At 38.9% G+C, this 16,420-nt stretch overlaps 1 protein-coding gene across 3 annotated transcripts in view; it reads left to right on the top strand.

The window, feature by feature from the left end:
* Nucleotides 1–211: 211 nt before the first annotated feature.
* Nucleotides 212–16,420, top strand: part of dgkzb (diacylglycerol kinase, zeta b) — a 31,158-nt gene continuing 14,949 nt past the window's right edge. For 2 of the 3 annotated variants that reach the window (XM_056239298.1, XM_056239297.1), the window contains exons 1-8: nt 8,712–8,893; nt 10,700–11,682; nt 14,912–15,017; nt 15,186–15,281; nt 15,471–15,548; nt 15,636–15,692; nt 15,770–15,838; nt 15,919–15,990. In XM_056239298.1, coding sequence (XP_056095273.1) covers nt 10,745–11,682; nt 14,912–15,017; nt 15,186–15,281; nt 15,471–15,548; nt 15,636–15,692; nt 15,770–15,838; nt 15,919–15,990 — 1,416 coding nt within the window. In that variant the 5' untranslated portion in view covers nt 8,712–8,893; nt 10,700–10,744. Of the gene's footprint in view, nt 966–8,711; nt 8,894–10,699; nt 11,683–14,911; nt 15,018–15,185; nt 15,282–15,470; nt 15,549–15,635; nt 15,693–15,769; nt 15,839–15,918; nt 15,991–16,420 lie in introns of those variants that run through there. The other variant, XM_056239299.1, reaches the window with a different exon arrangement.

The raw sequence follows: 16,420 nt of genomic DNA, 5'->3' as shown, positions 1-16,420 counted from the left end.
TCTTCTTTTGCACTTTGACCCTTTAGATTTGAAGAAACGACCTTCTTCCCCAAGTAGAAACGTATTATGTAATACCATCATGCAAAGTGTGATTTAAATTTGTGTGCACTGTCGACTGCTTCCTGTGATGGTTTACCACCGAGGCGTTCACCAATTCTCTTGATCTACCAATAGATGGTGACACACTCCTGTCCTAACCTGGACCAGTGAAGGGAGAACGTGGTGCGGGGGAGGTGTTAAGAGAGAGAAGACCTGATAAAAGTGTGTGTTCGAACGTCAACGAGCCAGTCAGGCTGCACAGCAGTACACGGGCAGGTAGCCACACGTCTGAGAGTCCTACACCTGTTTGACACTTCCTGGATTGCGCACACATGCCCGGTTCAAGTGTTGAAAGTGAAAGAGAGAGAGTTTGCTCAGAGGGAAGCTTCTTGCCAAACAAGCAGCTGAGTTGCAGTAGGTGAGCCGTGAAGGAGGAGGAGGAGGAAGTCGAGCGGCTGTTGCCCATGGACGATAAAAGAAGGGACGTTAACTGTCAAAACTGCACCCGCAATACAAGATCTACTTCCTGGTGCTGTGCCGTGCTGTTCTGTACGATTGCCTGACTAAGCCGTACTGTCAGTGGAGTTCACTTCCACCCACACCACCTCTGAACCTCGTCTTCGAAAGTTTCTCTTGCATTTTTTTTTTTTTCATCTGCTATGGAGACTTTGATGGACTGGGTTCCTGTGACCGTCACGACAGGAGGAGTCAGGTTGCACATCTGAGATGGAGCTGTCAAACCCTCACCCAGAGGGAGAGGTGGAGGGGCTGTCCCGACCCCTGGAGGCTCTCCTGGACGGTGAAGAGCCCGGAGGTCCTGATTCTGCCTCCTCGTCGTGTTCTGACCTGTCCATCACAACCCCTGCGGCTCAACCTTGTCCCAACAACACCAAGAGCTTTTCTGGACTGCGGATCTTTGGTAGAAGGTGGGTGAGGTGTTTGAGATCGTGAATAGACACGCAACTTAAGTGTTGATCAAAACGGAAATATTACGTCTTTATTTCCCTTTCTTTACTCCAAACATTCGTGATTGGAACAGAACGTCTGGAGTCTGTTTTAAATTCAACCCTTTTTTTTTTCATTTCAATTTAATTATAAGCTATTTTATTTTATTTGTAGGCTTTTTTATTTTATTTTATTGACTCTCAATTTCAATGTAAATTAAAAATAAGGTCCTACTTTAGTTTAGGGTCAAATTCTCATTATTAACTATGACTTTTGCCTCAATAAACTCCTGATTAGTGCTTATTAATAGTTAATAAGGTAGTTGTTAAGTTTAGATATTGGCAGGATTAAAGGATGTAAAATGTCATGTAGAATAAGGCATTAATATGTGCTTTATAAGTACTAATAAACAGCCAGCATCCTAGTAATATGCTAATAAGCAATAAGTTAATAGTGAGAATTGGACCCTAAACTAAAGTGTTACCAAAAATAATATCTTTTTTTTTTTGAGCAACTAAAAATGCCAAAAAGGGCTAGTTTATTTTATTTGAATTATAGGCTTTATTATTTTATTTTACGTTATTTTATGGACTCTAAACTTCAATGTTGAATTTAACATAATAGGATTGTTTGCCCAACTTTAAAGACAAATATTATACATATTTGAAACTTGTGGTGTCTCTTCCCTTTCTTAACATTGAACGTTCGTGACTGAAACAGCACGTTTGATGTCTATTTGCAATTTAAACTTGTGTTTTGCTTGGACCAGCCCTGTGGTTAAAGGCACCACCTGCTTCATCTTTCTAGGAAACACTTTGTAAAACACCTTTTCCAAACCTTCAATGTATCTATTTCTACCTAAAAACGTTAACTAGTAACTCCCATGACATCACCTCAGGTGATGTGCGCTTTGGAAATTTCATCAGGCGTCTAAATTAATCCTCCGATCTCCTGTGGTTATCTGGAAATAGATGCCTTTAATGGATTGGAGAAGCAATTAATTACGCACTATAATTGTCCGACCTGTTGGGAGAACAGTGTACACCTGTGCTCCTCACTCCTGACCTCGTGCACCTTGAGTTGACTTAGATCTGTGTGATTTTAACCCGTTTTACCTTGTGTGTGTACCTGTGAAAAACTGAGACAAGGCATTAATAACATGAGGATGTGAGATAGTGGAGAAAACAGAAGTGTGTGTTTCTTTTTGTATCTTTTCCACTCACTATTATCTTGTCATGTTTGATGAGAATTCTGATGGGGTTTGCATTTTTGCATGGTTCAAAATTGTCAAAAGGGTAAAAAGTAGGCTACATATTTTTGTAATCTAAAAAACTGCAAATGGATTCTTTTAGGGTTAAAGTCAGCCTATAGTGGGTTTTGAACTGGCCAGTCAGTTCAACCTTAGTATATGACCTGCATTGACCTCTGAATGGACAGGTTTTGTTGTTGATGGTTGGATTCTGTTCTTCTTTCAAAGTCCTTGACCTAAATTAGATTAATGGTGGCATGTGCGATTGCTCTGTTAGTGCGGTGCATTTTGAAGTGTGAACTCTGCCATCCGAATCCTGGTGCACACCAAACAAGTAGACTGACACCGCTGAAAAGATGGGTCTCAGTCCGCTTCCAAACTAACTCTGGTGCGGTTCGAATGAAATATGAACGCAACACCGACCAAAGACATGTAAAGGAACCAAAAATGGGACATGATGTCGTAAGATGTGACCCTAAAAAGGACAGAATGCTCTGTTTTTTCTCATCATAGTCGCGATGTTGCCCATCACAGTTCGTTACAGGCATCAGAACCACGTCTCCTCGCAGCAGATCTTCGTTTATGTGTGTGATGGAGGGATTCCTGCCGCTGTTTTGACTCCTTTACACATTTTATAAGCTCTTCACGAGTTCTCAGCTGGTCAAAATACCATCATATGTGGCTACGCACATACAACGAGTGCATTTAACCCAGAACACAGTATTGTTTTGGATGTTCGGTCACGAAATATACGTAATAAAAGCCAACCAATCAGGTTGGGAACATATCCCTATGTCTTTAGGTTCGGTATTTTTAGGTTCGGTGTTAAAAATGCCAATGTGAATGCTATTCATTTATTAATATTTTTTTGATCCGGACCAGGCGAACCAAGCGAACTGAACTACAAGTGTGAACACACTCTTAAGACTTCTCCTGTTTCACAACTTAATGCTGCTTAATACCTTCATCTTTACACCCTTAAAAATAAAAGTGCCAAAAAGGGTTTTTGCATTGATGCAATAGAGGCATCATTTAGGGTTCCCCAAAGCATCTTAGTTCTTAAAAGATGATTTTTTTGGTTAATTTTAAGAACATTTGAACAATTGAAAGAACCCTTTTCCACTATAAAGAATCTTTTGTCCAATGGAAAGGTTCCATTGATGTTAAAGGTTCTTTATGGAACCATAGCTGCCAATAAAGAACCTTAGAATTTTTCAAAGTCGGATTGACTGGCATGTGTAATTTTCGACCGTCAGCCTCAGGATTGCGGATTCTTGTGTAATTTTCTGTTTACACCTCTAGTCAAATCAGCTCTTTACAAACTTCTTGACCTGCGAGCCCTACCAGAATTTTCTAACTAAGTCTAAATAAAGCTTTTTGCAGATCCTGCTTTTCTGCTTTCCACCGTGAAAAACTTTCGCGAACAAAACTTGGTTAGACAAGTAAAGTATCCCACCAGACACATCACGTAATTAGCCAGAAGCTGTTTTTGCAGGTTTTGCAGTTAGCTTTCAATGCACTACTACAGACAATGGAAGTTTATTTATATGCTATTTGTGTTTTATTTTATGGACTCTCTAATTCAGTGTTGAAAATAATAGCAGTCTAAATAAAGCTTTTGGCAGATCCTGCTTTTCTGCTTTCCACTGAAAAACAAACAAAACTTGATTAGAAAAGTAACCGATTAGACAAGTATCCAATCAGACACAATGCAACTTTGCAAGTTTGACTCTGGAATGTTTTTGCAGGTTTTGCAGTTGGCTTTTATTGCACTACAGACAATAGAAGTTCCCTTGCTCCATTTTAAGCATGAAAAACCAGTTTTTCCAAGTGAGAGTTTGAGAAAAATTCACCTAGTCTGGTTTTGTGAGGGCTTCAGGCACTCATCCGGGCAGTTTAGTTTTTTTATTTTTTGATAGTTTTTCAAGCATCACTAGATATTTCTCATAATATTTTATTGTTTTATTATAAGTTATTATTTACTCACTTGTATGTTGTTCCAAACCTGTATGACTTTCTGCTCTCTTTTTTTCTCATCTATTCCATGAAAGTCAATGGGGGCCAATGTTGTTTTGGACCCCATTTACATTTATTGCATGGACAAAAACAGTATTAAATGTACAAAATGTCTTCTTTTGTGTTCCACACAACAAAGAAATGCAGGTTTGGAACGACATGAGGACGAGTAAATGATGACAGAACCTTAATTTCTGGATGAGCACTGCCTTTAAGTATTAAAATTTCGCACATAACGACATGAGGACGAGTAAATGATGACAGAACCTTAATTTCTGGATGAGCACTGCCTTTAAGTATTAAAATTTCGCACATAACTTTTTTTTTTTATGTTTGTGCTGCATAAATAAAAAAAACTTGTTGGACTTTTTTAGGTTTGGTTTAATTAGCAATCACCTGGAAACCCACCCAGAAAACCCTAGCAGCCAACATCCTAGCAACCAACATCCCAACCAACTAGGATGGTTGCAACTCCAACCATCCTAGCAACCAACATAGCAACTAACGGATGTTACTATATAGCATATACTAACATCCTAGCAACCACCTACAATCTCGGACCACTGTGGATGAATTTTGAACAGGCAAGCATCAAATATTTTCTTAAAAAAATATAAAACATATTTTTGTTTATACTTGTAGTCAAATCATATTAATCCTGTTAGTGTTAGCCTAATTAATAATTATGTTTTAGTAAATATTTTTGACTAAATGACTACAATAGCTGTAGTTTTAAAATATAAAGCTGTCAAACATAGAAATTGACTTTATTCTGTCAATATTTCAAAATAAAGGACCATTTCTCCATCAGCCAGTCCTCCATCCATCGAAGTGTGTGTGTGTCTGTACTCCACCTGTTCTGTGTGATGATGAGGCACCTGTTCACGGCTGTGTTGATGTGTGTAATCTGATAATGCCATGCACGGCTAGGACACCTGAGGGACACAGGTTGTGTATCACTGCGGTACAGAGAGTTCTGACTGGATTCCTAGGGTCAGGAAGTTCTGTCCATCTAAACGGCCAGGTAAAAGTGCAGATTGCATCAAACAACTGCTTTTTTTCAGGTCATAAGTAGACACAGGTTTCCTTGAACACACTCACACCCAGCAGCGCGTCTCGCACGACTTCATTTGCATGGCTGCGCTGTTCCGCCCCTTGGAGGAACAGGCCCATTTCTGCAGCTATCTTTAACGTTTCGTTTTATGCTGGAGCTAAGTATGGATCAGGGTCAGAGTCTCAAGATGGGTTTATTAAGATCTGTAGGCCTTTGTGGGTGACTGAATGTGTGTGGGAAAGTGAACGTGTGTATTGCAAGTGCTATTGGGAATTTCCTACTTCCCACTTCTGAAGTCGTGACTACGAGCTCCTCGCATTCAAGTGCTTTGTTGACGGAAAGAACAGGAACCATGGAGGAAACCAGGTTTATTCTTGCTTATTTGTTGGGAAAATCTTATTAAAGCTATAGTTATATTTAGTGTCCCATTCATTGACAGCCATATAAACATTCACCGCGATAAAAAATATCCCTATGAGAAACTGACAGGAAATGACGTCGTACTCCTGAAATGAGTCTGGAATTTGAAATAGTCTCTAAAAATAACCTCCATTATGTTGCTATGCCAAGAAACAGGAAAAAAACCATTCAACTCATACAGTAAATGCTGTCTTGTTGCTTGTGAAGCGCTCTCTGGTGAGAGACATAAAACTGTTGTGTTGTGTCTGCGGTCTGACCGTTGTGTTGGAGGAAGTGCAATCATAGGAACTGATCGATTTTGCAGAACAAAGATGGAATTGAACAAGACTTGACAAAATCAGGGATTTTTCTCTTATCATCAGTGCAGTGGCATGGCATGATTGTTGACATTTGCATTTTTTGTAATCTAATGCAAATATTTCTAGTATGTCGCAAAAGCAGATGACATGTAAATACCATTTCTCATTCTTTTGTGTGGCCATTGATACCTTTATTCACATACAGTACAACTGTGATCATATTCACATCCCCCCTGGAGAATCCTTAAGATGTTATCTTCTTTAACAAAAATCATAAGATAAAATAATTATAAAATTTGCACAAATCACAGAATCCACAAACGGTCATTGCGCATGAGGTGGCGACGCAAAATATTAGGAAAAGGCTGTGTAAACTTAAAAAAGATCATTTGTGTAAAATTTTGTCTTGTGAGATATGTCTCATTGCAGCTAAATGGTACTAAATAAAAACAAAATGCAATTTCTTTTTAATTCAGATTCTGCAAGGATTATATAGATAGATCTGAGAAGTGTGTATGTGGATGGAGCATCTTTTGTTTAAATGGTGGTCTCAGTGTTTCCTATCCAGCAGGTGGTGGCATTGCCATCCTTTTCCTCTTCAATCTTACATTCACCTTTCCTGCAACATCAGAGGATTGCTCAGAAACATGGAAAAAAGGAAGAGGGATTTGCTTGAAATAACATACACTGATAAATCGGACGCAATGAGACCATGAATGTGCAAGTAAATGGGGTCGGTTTTGATTTCACGTTGACTAAAGTTGGTTTTCTATTATATGCTAAATAATAATCATAATAATAATAGAGGTGGTGGACTGTAGCGTAATTGTTACAGACTTATAGATTTGAGCTGGTAAATTCAAATCATTTTTCTCCAAGCAGGACACACAGATGGTTTTTTTTTCCACTGTTCATTTCTTACTGCTAATAAATGAATAGTACTTTTGGAAAATAAATAGATGTACATTGCTGTTTGGTAATATTTCTTTGAAAGAAGTCTCTTATGCTCACCAAGGGTGCATTTATTTGCACCTTAAATTTGTAAGTACAATCAACTTGGATGTTTAAGTCATTTCAACTTAAATGACATTAGACTGATTTTAAAAAAATTAGTTGAATCTTGTATAACATAAAAAAGTAGAAAATTGCTTAACTTATTTTGAGTGAAAGCAATGTAAAAACACATGTTGTCATAGCTTACTAATCATATATTTTTTAACAGTGTTTTCTATTTGAATATAATTTAAAATGTAATTTATTGTGATCAAAGCTGAATTTTCAGCATCTTTACTTCAGTGTCACATGATACTTCAGAAATCCTTCTAATGTGCTGATTTGCTGCTCAGGAAACATGACTGTCTTATTATTATTTGATGAATAGAAAGTTCAAAATAACATAATTTATTTGAAATTTAAATCTTTTATGATAATAAAATATCTTTACTGTCCCTTTTGATCAATTTAATGCATCCTTGCTAAATGAAAGTGTTCATCTCAACTCTTAAAAAAAAAAAAATCTTACTGACCCCAAACATTTAAATGGTATACTAGAGGACATTGTGGCCTAGAATAAAAGATTACGAGGACAAACTTGATGCGACTGTCATTGATTCACACTGATTATTTAAGAACACATGAAGAAAATGTTGTAAATGGGTTTAAATTTGATATCATGTTGACTTTAACCACAGCGTGTTCCCTAGAATAATTTGTTTTGTAATAAAATGTCAATTAAGCTGAGGTGGGCTTCTTTCACAGTGACTAAGGGACAGCTAAGCAGGTTTGGTTGCCATGATGTCCCACTCCATGGTAACAGCCAGCAGATCTCTCGCCTCCATCACTTAAAAGACAGTAATTACTTCCACACTGATTCGCCAGCTCTGTGAGCATCCGTCACGCACAGAAGTGCGCCCAAGAACAAGGAGCACAATCAAATGGCTCGTATTGACACTCAGTGTTTAAAGTAAGACCGACAGTAAACGAACAAAACTGCGATGTTTGTTATACGTTGTCGAATTGATATTCAAGCGCATTCACCGGTGTTCTCTTGCGCTGATCCATAATGCAACAGCACAAGGGCCTTGAAATGGAAATGACACTCATTGTGCTTTTGGGGTGGAGTGGCATCGCCGTGTCGTCCTATTAGAGGACCTGAATAGACACAAGGTGTCCTCACTAAAGCCATCATCTTTACGATTAGCTTTACAATGGTTAAAAAAACGGCATGCTGTTTAAACCTGATAGCGTTCTCGTGGGTTAAACCTCATAGATCAGCTTCACAGCTGTGGGTGTTGCATGTCGCAGGTTGTTTTGCGCCAGAATTGGTGCTATGTCCTCTTTTTCTTAAGCAATATGCATAACAGTCTGTTTAAAAGCGGAAGCAGCTTTGCAAAATGTTCATGAGGGAGATAATTATCATAAAACCACTAATTGTTTTCCTGTAATGCACCTGGTGTCTGCCCCACATAATATGTGCCAGGAAGACTGTATAACGTGATCTAGGAAGTGATGGCGGCAGTTTGTGCTCGTGTACGTCTTGCACAAACTCCCAGGGTTAAGCTGATAATTGGTCATTATTTTAAACCGGAGGCTTCGATGCACCCTGCATTCCCTCCTACCGGCTACCTCCTGCCTAGTCGATGGCTCTTTCCTATGTGATGTGTGCTGCTGCTTCCCAGTGAGCCGTGTTGTTTGTGGGTGGATGTTTCTCTTCCTGTAGGCTTGAGTTGTGTTGTTCATCTCTGTCTGTGTGCTGTGTTGTGTGTGTGTGTGTGTTGGGGGAGGCTGTCTCACCTGTTCATCTCTTGGACTTTCTCTGTCAGTTCACTGTGAGGAGACGGTCAGGGAAGGAGACAGGAGCTAAACTCTCAGGTCGTATAATATCTTTTTTGTTGTTGTTGTTGTTGTTGTTGGATGTTGGCTAATATCTGGAGAGAAATGCAGAGTTAAGCTTTAAAACTTAGTGTTTAGTGAGGTTTGTACTCTATGTGGACATTTAGCAGTGAGTTTGGACCAGTTGTTCTTATATTGAGTACTTTTTTTGCATATGCTTTGTGTATTATAAAATCAATATAAATGCAGGTATAATAACAAATGATATGGACAGCTTAGTAGTGCAAATTCTTAATTATATTGAGAAATATTATTATAATTTTACAAATTGAATATTTATTTTATTATGAATACTATTAAGAAGTAATAGAAATATAGTAATGTTTTTAAATAGAATAATATTAATAAAAAAATAGTAATACAAAAAATAGTCATTTTATATTATTTTTATATTGAAAATAATATTATATTTTAAAAATGAATTATTATTATATGTAAATTATATAATTATGTATAATGACCATACGATATATATATATATATATATATATATATATATATATATATATATATATATATATTCCATATAAGGGATTTTATAAGGGATTATATTGATAATTTGACATTTTAAGAGATACTTCAGTTGTGTTAAAGTAATTTAAAATTATTATTAGAAATATTTAAAATAGTCTAAGGCTGTGCTTTTAATTAAATCTGTCGCGATGTAAACAAACAGAACCACTAATCATTATGTAATCAGTGACAAACAATCGTGATATTATTGTCTCACTTTTTTTTAAGATTTAGATGGAGCTGATCAAACTCATCTTTTGGTACCAAAAAAAACCCACTTCATTAATTACATACCATTGCTAGATATGACCCTGACAGTAATTAGTCTTGATTGAGTCTCACTTCCATACCCTGCGTGATGAGCAAGAATAGTTGTTTTTTCTATGGAAAAGTGTTTGGTGCGGACACACATTCTTTTTAGGACAATTGTCAGTGATTTTTCAATGTAATGTACTGTCACTCCTACTGTAGTGCAATACCATGTTTAGTGTTAATAATAGAGTGCCTATACAATACTTCATCACAAAAAAATCATCAATAAGTATCATTCCTTACCCTGAGAGTTTTGTCTAGGTCATATCCATCTCTTAATGAGATGAGACTAGTTACGTTACTATAATTAGTACAGGCAGTCACTACAGAAAGCCCTTATAATCTGCCCCGGACATCCCCGTGTGATAATCAGGACGTTAGCCCAGCAGAGCTTCATTTCCTTGAGTGCCTTTCACGTCATGATGGCATGATGTCATCACCTGTGGATTCACAATGCGCCTTTGTAGGCAACTGGCTTTGCTAGTATCAACACGATTTGTAAGGCAAATTGTCCCGTCGTAAACCCCTGGAAAATCTGTGCTAGGACAGGCGGAGTTTGCTTTCTGCGTTCATAACAATGTTAATGACCAGTATGAACTCTCATCTCTAGTCTTTCCTTCTGAAAGTACCAGCATACTGTATGTTGTGTTGTCGTTGTGTTGTGGAGTCCCCATCAGGGTTTTTAACTAAGCTAACCAAAAGACATTCTTGGTAGACCAGATTCACTAGCTGCTATTCATGCTAGTCAGTTGTTGACGAGGTGTTTTCGTAAAATAATTGCCTAAATTTGATGATGTCGGGAAGCATTGGCTTGTATTGGGACCATCTAGATTATCTCGATTTTAAGGATTAGCTTTAAATCTTGCTCAATGGAGGTCAGTGTGACAAGCTTTCAGTAGTCTCTGAACGTAGTGCTAAAATGCTAAATATATGCTGACGGGATCAATTTTCAATCAACAGCCTCAGGGGGAACATTAGAAAGGGAACTGTATCCTTCCAGCCATCATGGACACTTTTTTCAGACGACATTTTAAGAGGAAGGAGGCAGGAGAAGCCGTGCACGACGGCCATGTACCTGAACCCTGTCGACACAGGAGGCCGAGCATTGCGGTGCCAACCAGCCGTGCCCGTCGGCGCTCCAGCGTTGGCCTTCCGTCCACTGCATTGGCCCAGCGACGCCGATCCAGTGTCCAACTACTGCCATTACCCCGAATCACTGGCAGTCAACCGGTACAGAGAAGCAGTGGAAGACGGCGCTCCAGCACCACCACCCCGAAAGCCAATCCTCGCTTTGCCGTACGCCGGAAGAAGGTAGGCAAGCTCCGCAATATAGACACACACCTCCTGGGCCCTTCCATGCTGCTGGCCAGCCTGATTCAGATGACCGAAGAGGAGGAAGAGGACGAGGAGGGCCGTAGTCCATTGCCAGGGCAGGTGGAACTTAAGGGAAGCTGCCCGAAGTTCAGGAGTCACACGGATGTGCTGTTTTTAGAGGGCGAGAGTGACAGCGATGAGTCCAGCGGACACTCGGATGAGAGTAGCCACTCAGGGCTGCGCAAGGGGCACCTGGAGGAGGCCAGTGTGTCAGACTGGGAAATCAAAGAGTCCTCTGTCTTATGCCAGCCGGACTGCCTTCCTCTGGCTGTGGTGGCAGAGCGTGTCCAGGCCCACCCGTTGATCAGAGTTCCCCGCTGCCTCAGGAGGAACTCGTCCCATTATGGCCACGGGGAGACGGGGACGCACGTCCGCTTCTGCCGCGGCAGCCAGAGGAGGCGCCGTCGCCGTGTATCCACCATCTCGAAAGTGGGAAGCCCCTGGCCAGGAAGAGGCATGCCGCTACCTAACCGAAGAAGCTCCACCTGCAACAGGGCTCAGGCGACTCTCAATCCTCTCCTGGGTGCTTATTACGATCCCAGTCTGGAGTCTTGGACTGGATTCTTGTCGTATGTAAAATCTTTTCTGTTGTTGGGTCTAATTGTCATTATATTATATCATGTTGTGCTCAAAATTCATAGGATTTCGTAGGATTTCATAAAATGTTCTTGCAAGAACAAAAAAACATCCATAAAACACAAAGGCCTAAAAAGGATACAGGCCTTGCTGACTTGTTGCCTTGCTGCCTGTCAAATGACTTTGCAGGCAGCGTTTGCATTCAAAGGTACTTCACGAAATTGATTTCGGACGGGCTCCAGCATAATGGTCTAATGCTCTACAACAAAATAGAGAGCGGCTGAACTAAGTGAATTTTTAATTTCTAAAATACAAATTTCTCACTACACTCTAAATAAAAATCCGGAATAATTTGACAAAACTCAAAAACATTTAGGTGATCAGTTACATCAATTTTTTTAAGTTAGAAATTCAATGTTTAAGTAAGCACAACTGGAACAGATTTTGTGTTTTGTACTCATACATTTTAATTGCCCTCAACTTGAACTATTTGAGTAAGCTCATTCATACATTTAACTTAAAATTACCATGTAATCTCAATTGAAATATTTTTAGTAGTGGAAAGTTGGCTAGCTTTAACTAGCTAATTCAGTCAATTCTAGCTTGCTAGTTGGTAACACAATGCTTTGATAGCATTTGCATAGTATCGCTGAATAAATACCGCAATACAGAACATTTAACATATATCTGCTCAAACCAAACTCATGCTCCACTTATCACCAAACCCCCAAAAACCCAACATAACGGAAACTCTTCTAAATTAGCATACCAAAACATTAAACACTACAAAATCTCCCACTTAACATTAATCTTGCACAAATTCTTTTAGCATTTACTCTCCCTTTCAAGTGTCATGGCAAAGCATGCTGGGAAATAGAAATTTGTTTGTAGTTTGTAGAACTCAAAACAATCATTTCAGATTACTTAAATTGCGTACGTTTTGTGAACTCAAAAGAAAAGGAAAGTTCTAAATAGTCATAAAAAGTTCATTTGATTGAACTCATTTGTTTAATTTAAGTTTACCCAACTCAAACCAATTAATTATTTTTAGCATTAGGATTTACAGTGAAGAAATTATATAAAAAGTTGGTCAAAAACATACATTTACACAAACTGCCAACCACAACCTTTATATGCTATCTTTATTTTTTAGCTCAACTTTCATGGAATTGAATGCACAATATAGTGAGATATCATCAATCAGATGAAGGTACCTCAGTAGACAGGGTGTGACAAGGTCATTGGATTCAAATGGGCCTTGTTGCTTTCCCACCTCCATATGCTGCCTGTGGAGGCAGCATTTTTCAGCTTTTGACCATAGTAAGCTAATTCACAGTTTACTAGAAAATGACAAGTGATCAAAGTTTAAGCTAAACCCTGCAGGGCAGTGGCCCTCCAGGCTGTTTTTGAGGAACCAAGGTGAATGCTTTGTTAAGGTGCATTATGAGAAGACTTAAAAAGGTTTCTGTTAAAAAGGTTGGTTTCTTTAGGCTTGTAACATTAAAGGTGCATTCACAATGACTGACTATATCGCTGAAGGCCAAGAAGTTGCTCGACAGTTGCTGCATCATGCCATTGCACAATTGCATTAAAGTTGAACTCTGCTCAACTTTCTTTTTGCACTCATATTAGAGGCGAATGACATCAGGCCAGTTTGCCACTGCAAATTGCTGTCAGTGTGAATGCACCTAGTAAATGAGAGAAGACCAAGTAAATCTAACACAATGTACAGGCTTGTTGATTAGATACATCTGAATCTCCACTTACTTTCAAGGCAATATCTCAAGCATTCAAACAATTAGATTGAATGCATGCAAGAGCAGGTAGTTCCAATGCAGATTTTCATTGCATTGACCTTTTCATTCTCCGTCCTGTGGATACGAGCTCCATGGTGCTCACTCATTAGCACAGCTACTACCATAGCAAGGTAATGTGACTCATCATCACTACTGATCACCCAGTGGGCTTCTAATCAACAGGTTGCTAAGCTTCACTGAATCGCTCTGTAGGGATTAGGACACAAAGGTCAGGGCAAACAAGGTTTTGATTACAAAAGGATTACAAAAAACCTTGGAAATGCCCCACCTAAAGCTAATGGTGGATATTTGCCTTAGCAAATGCATTTCCTGTTTCCTTTGCATAAATGTTCTTGAAAACCTTCTTGTGTAGCCATACTACTTGCATCAGAGTTCCTGTTCAAGGAGAGGCAACATATGTTCTGCTCTCGTCTGTTGTGTTAGCATTTAGCATGAACGTTGATGTTTCTGCTCTTTTCTATCGTGTTAGCATTTAGCATAAACGTTGATGTATTGATAGCATGCTCAGATTCTATATAGATGTGTATAAAACAGTTACATTGAGTTTTATTAGTATAAAATTGCGTCAAATTTGGTGAGCTAAATAATGTAGGCTAAGCATTATGTATCCACAGTGTAATGTGGTTGTACAGAAAACAGATTGGAGGCAGAAAACCCTATAGCTTTCCAAGCAATGCTCCACAATGCTCTTTGTGGGTGGCTGGTGAAAATTAGCCTCGTGAGACCATCCTGATCTCGCGAGCTTTCAAGGTTTCACTCGCAGATCAGTCTGGATACTTTCCGTTAAAGAAAATTTGGGAGCAGTTCACCAAACGAACGTCCAATCAGCGTTGGCTTTGAGGCGGGTTGAGGTGTGACGCAACGAGAAGCGCGACAGTTCAGTCTAAAGAACATGTCGGCTTCAGCGGATGAAACTAGCATCAGCGTGGCTATCGAGCAAGTTTTATCGGAATTACAGAGTATTTCTTCACTGAAAGAAGAGCAAAACACTGCTCTGGAGGCTTTTCTCAGAGGAAAAGATACGTCATATGCTTCGTTGATCTGATTGGTTGATTTGGCCCGTCTATCACCAACATAGGCCAATCAGCTAACCAGTATTTTCGCCCCTTACCAAAACTACTTCAACGGAAGGTTTCCAGATGGATATGCGGAGCAAATCCATCTGGCGGAGTCAGGTTAGGTGAAAATAGTCTTATTGATTGATACAGAATTAAACAGATGCAATTTAAAGAGACCCCCAAGGCTTTACGGGTGGAACGCAGCATAAAATAAGATGTCCGCTTTTCAGGGTAAATGCTTCTGGTTTTATTGTTTTTGATCAGTGCTCTAATTGACTTGGTTAAGATGTGATGGACACAGGCAGTGTGTTTAGTCTTTAATGTCACTGTCATGGTGTTTTTCTCAGGAAAGCCATCGCCAAGGCTGGTGTGCAGGATAACGCAGCCCAATCCGGCTCCATACCTGCCAAATGTGAACCCAACAAAGAGATCTGCAACACCGTGGATTGGACTGTGAGTTACTCATCTGTATTTTAACAAACAAGGTCCTGTTGAAGGCAGTCCGTTAGCATTCTCATTCATCTGTGTGGCAGCTGGCAGTAAACTCCCATCTCTAACTCATATCACAGTTATCGTTCAATAATCTTTTGCAACTTCTTTCTTGTTATTTGTCTTCCGCAGGAAAATGCCCAGTTTGGCCAACATGTGTGGTTTGAGACCAGTCCATCTGGAGATTTCTGTTACGTGGGGGAGACGTATTGTTTTGCAAAGTCCCTGGTAGATGACCCATCTTTTATCCTTAAAACAATTTATAGAAGCGTGCCTCTATTAATACTTTTTTTTTTTTTTGCACAAGAGCTCTCTCTACTGGTCAGATGTTGTAAGCACATATTCAGATGCATTACTAATGCCTGTTTCACTCCGGTTGAGTAAGCGGATGCCAATTGTTTAATTTTATTTTCTCAGCAAAAATCTCTTCCTCGCCACAAATGTGCATCCTGCAAAATAGCTGTTCACACTGTATGCATGGATCAGCTGGAGAAGGTTAGACATTTAGGTTGAACTGAAAACTGATTAGAAATTAGGATGTATTAAACTTTTTATCTCAACAAATGAAATTCTTTTTAACAGATTAACTTCAGGTGTAAGGCATCTTTTAAAGATCCAGGGATGAAAAATGTCAGAGAGGTAAGACTTTTTTGTCCCTTAAAAACAAGCTTTATCGTATGATTTTTTTAAAACAACTGAGATTATTTGTGTTTCAGACTCCAAACATGAGACATCACTGGGTCCATCGGAGACGGCAAGAAGGAAAATGCCGGCAATGCGGAAAGGTCAGTGCAACACTCATAAAATATGAAACGTGTAATCATCCAGAAAGCATTTATGCCCTAATTTCACTCTCCTTCCTCAGGGTTTCCAGCAGAAATTCTCCTTCCACAGTAAAGATATTGTGGCCATCAGCTGCTCATGGTGTAAGCAGGCAGTAAGTGTTGCACATCTGATCTGAAATCAGTTTTCTACAATGGTTGCAGTATACTACCGTTCAATAGTTTGGTGTCAGTAAGATTTTTTAAAAAAGAAATTAATAGTTTAATTCAGCAATGATGTATTAAATTAATCAAACGTGACAGTAAAAACCTTTCATTTTTACAAATTGTTATAATCAAAAAATTCAGAAAAAATATTAAGCAGCACAACTGTTTTCAACATTGATAATAATAAGAAAATGTTTCTTGAGCACCAAAATAGAATGATTTTTGAAGGACCACGTGACAGTGAAGACTGGAGTTGCTGAAAATTCAGCTTTGCAACACAGGAATAAATTACATTTAGAAATATATTCAAATAGAAAACAGTTATTTTAAATTGTAATAATATTTCACAATCACAATATTACTTTTTCACTATATTTT

Source organism: Rhinichthys klamathensis, unplaced genomic scaffold, assembly GCF_029890125.1.
Source record: "Rhinichthys klamathensis goyatoka isolate OS25496 unplaced genomic scaffold, OSU_Roscu_1.1 h1tg000557l_1, whole genome shotgun sequence".
In the NCBI taxonomy this organism is placed as follows: Eukaryota; Metazoa; Chordata; class Actinopteri; order Cypriniformes; family Leuciscidae; genus Rhinichthys; species Rhinichthys klamathensis.
This window is presented reverse-complemented; position numbering and strand designations above follow the sequence as displayed.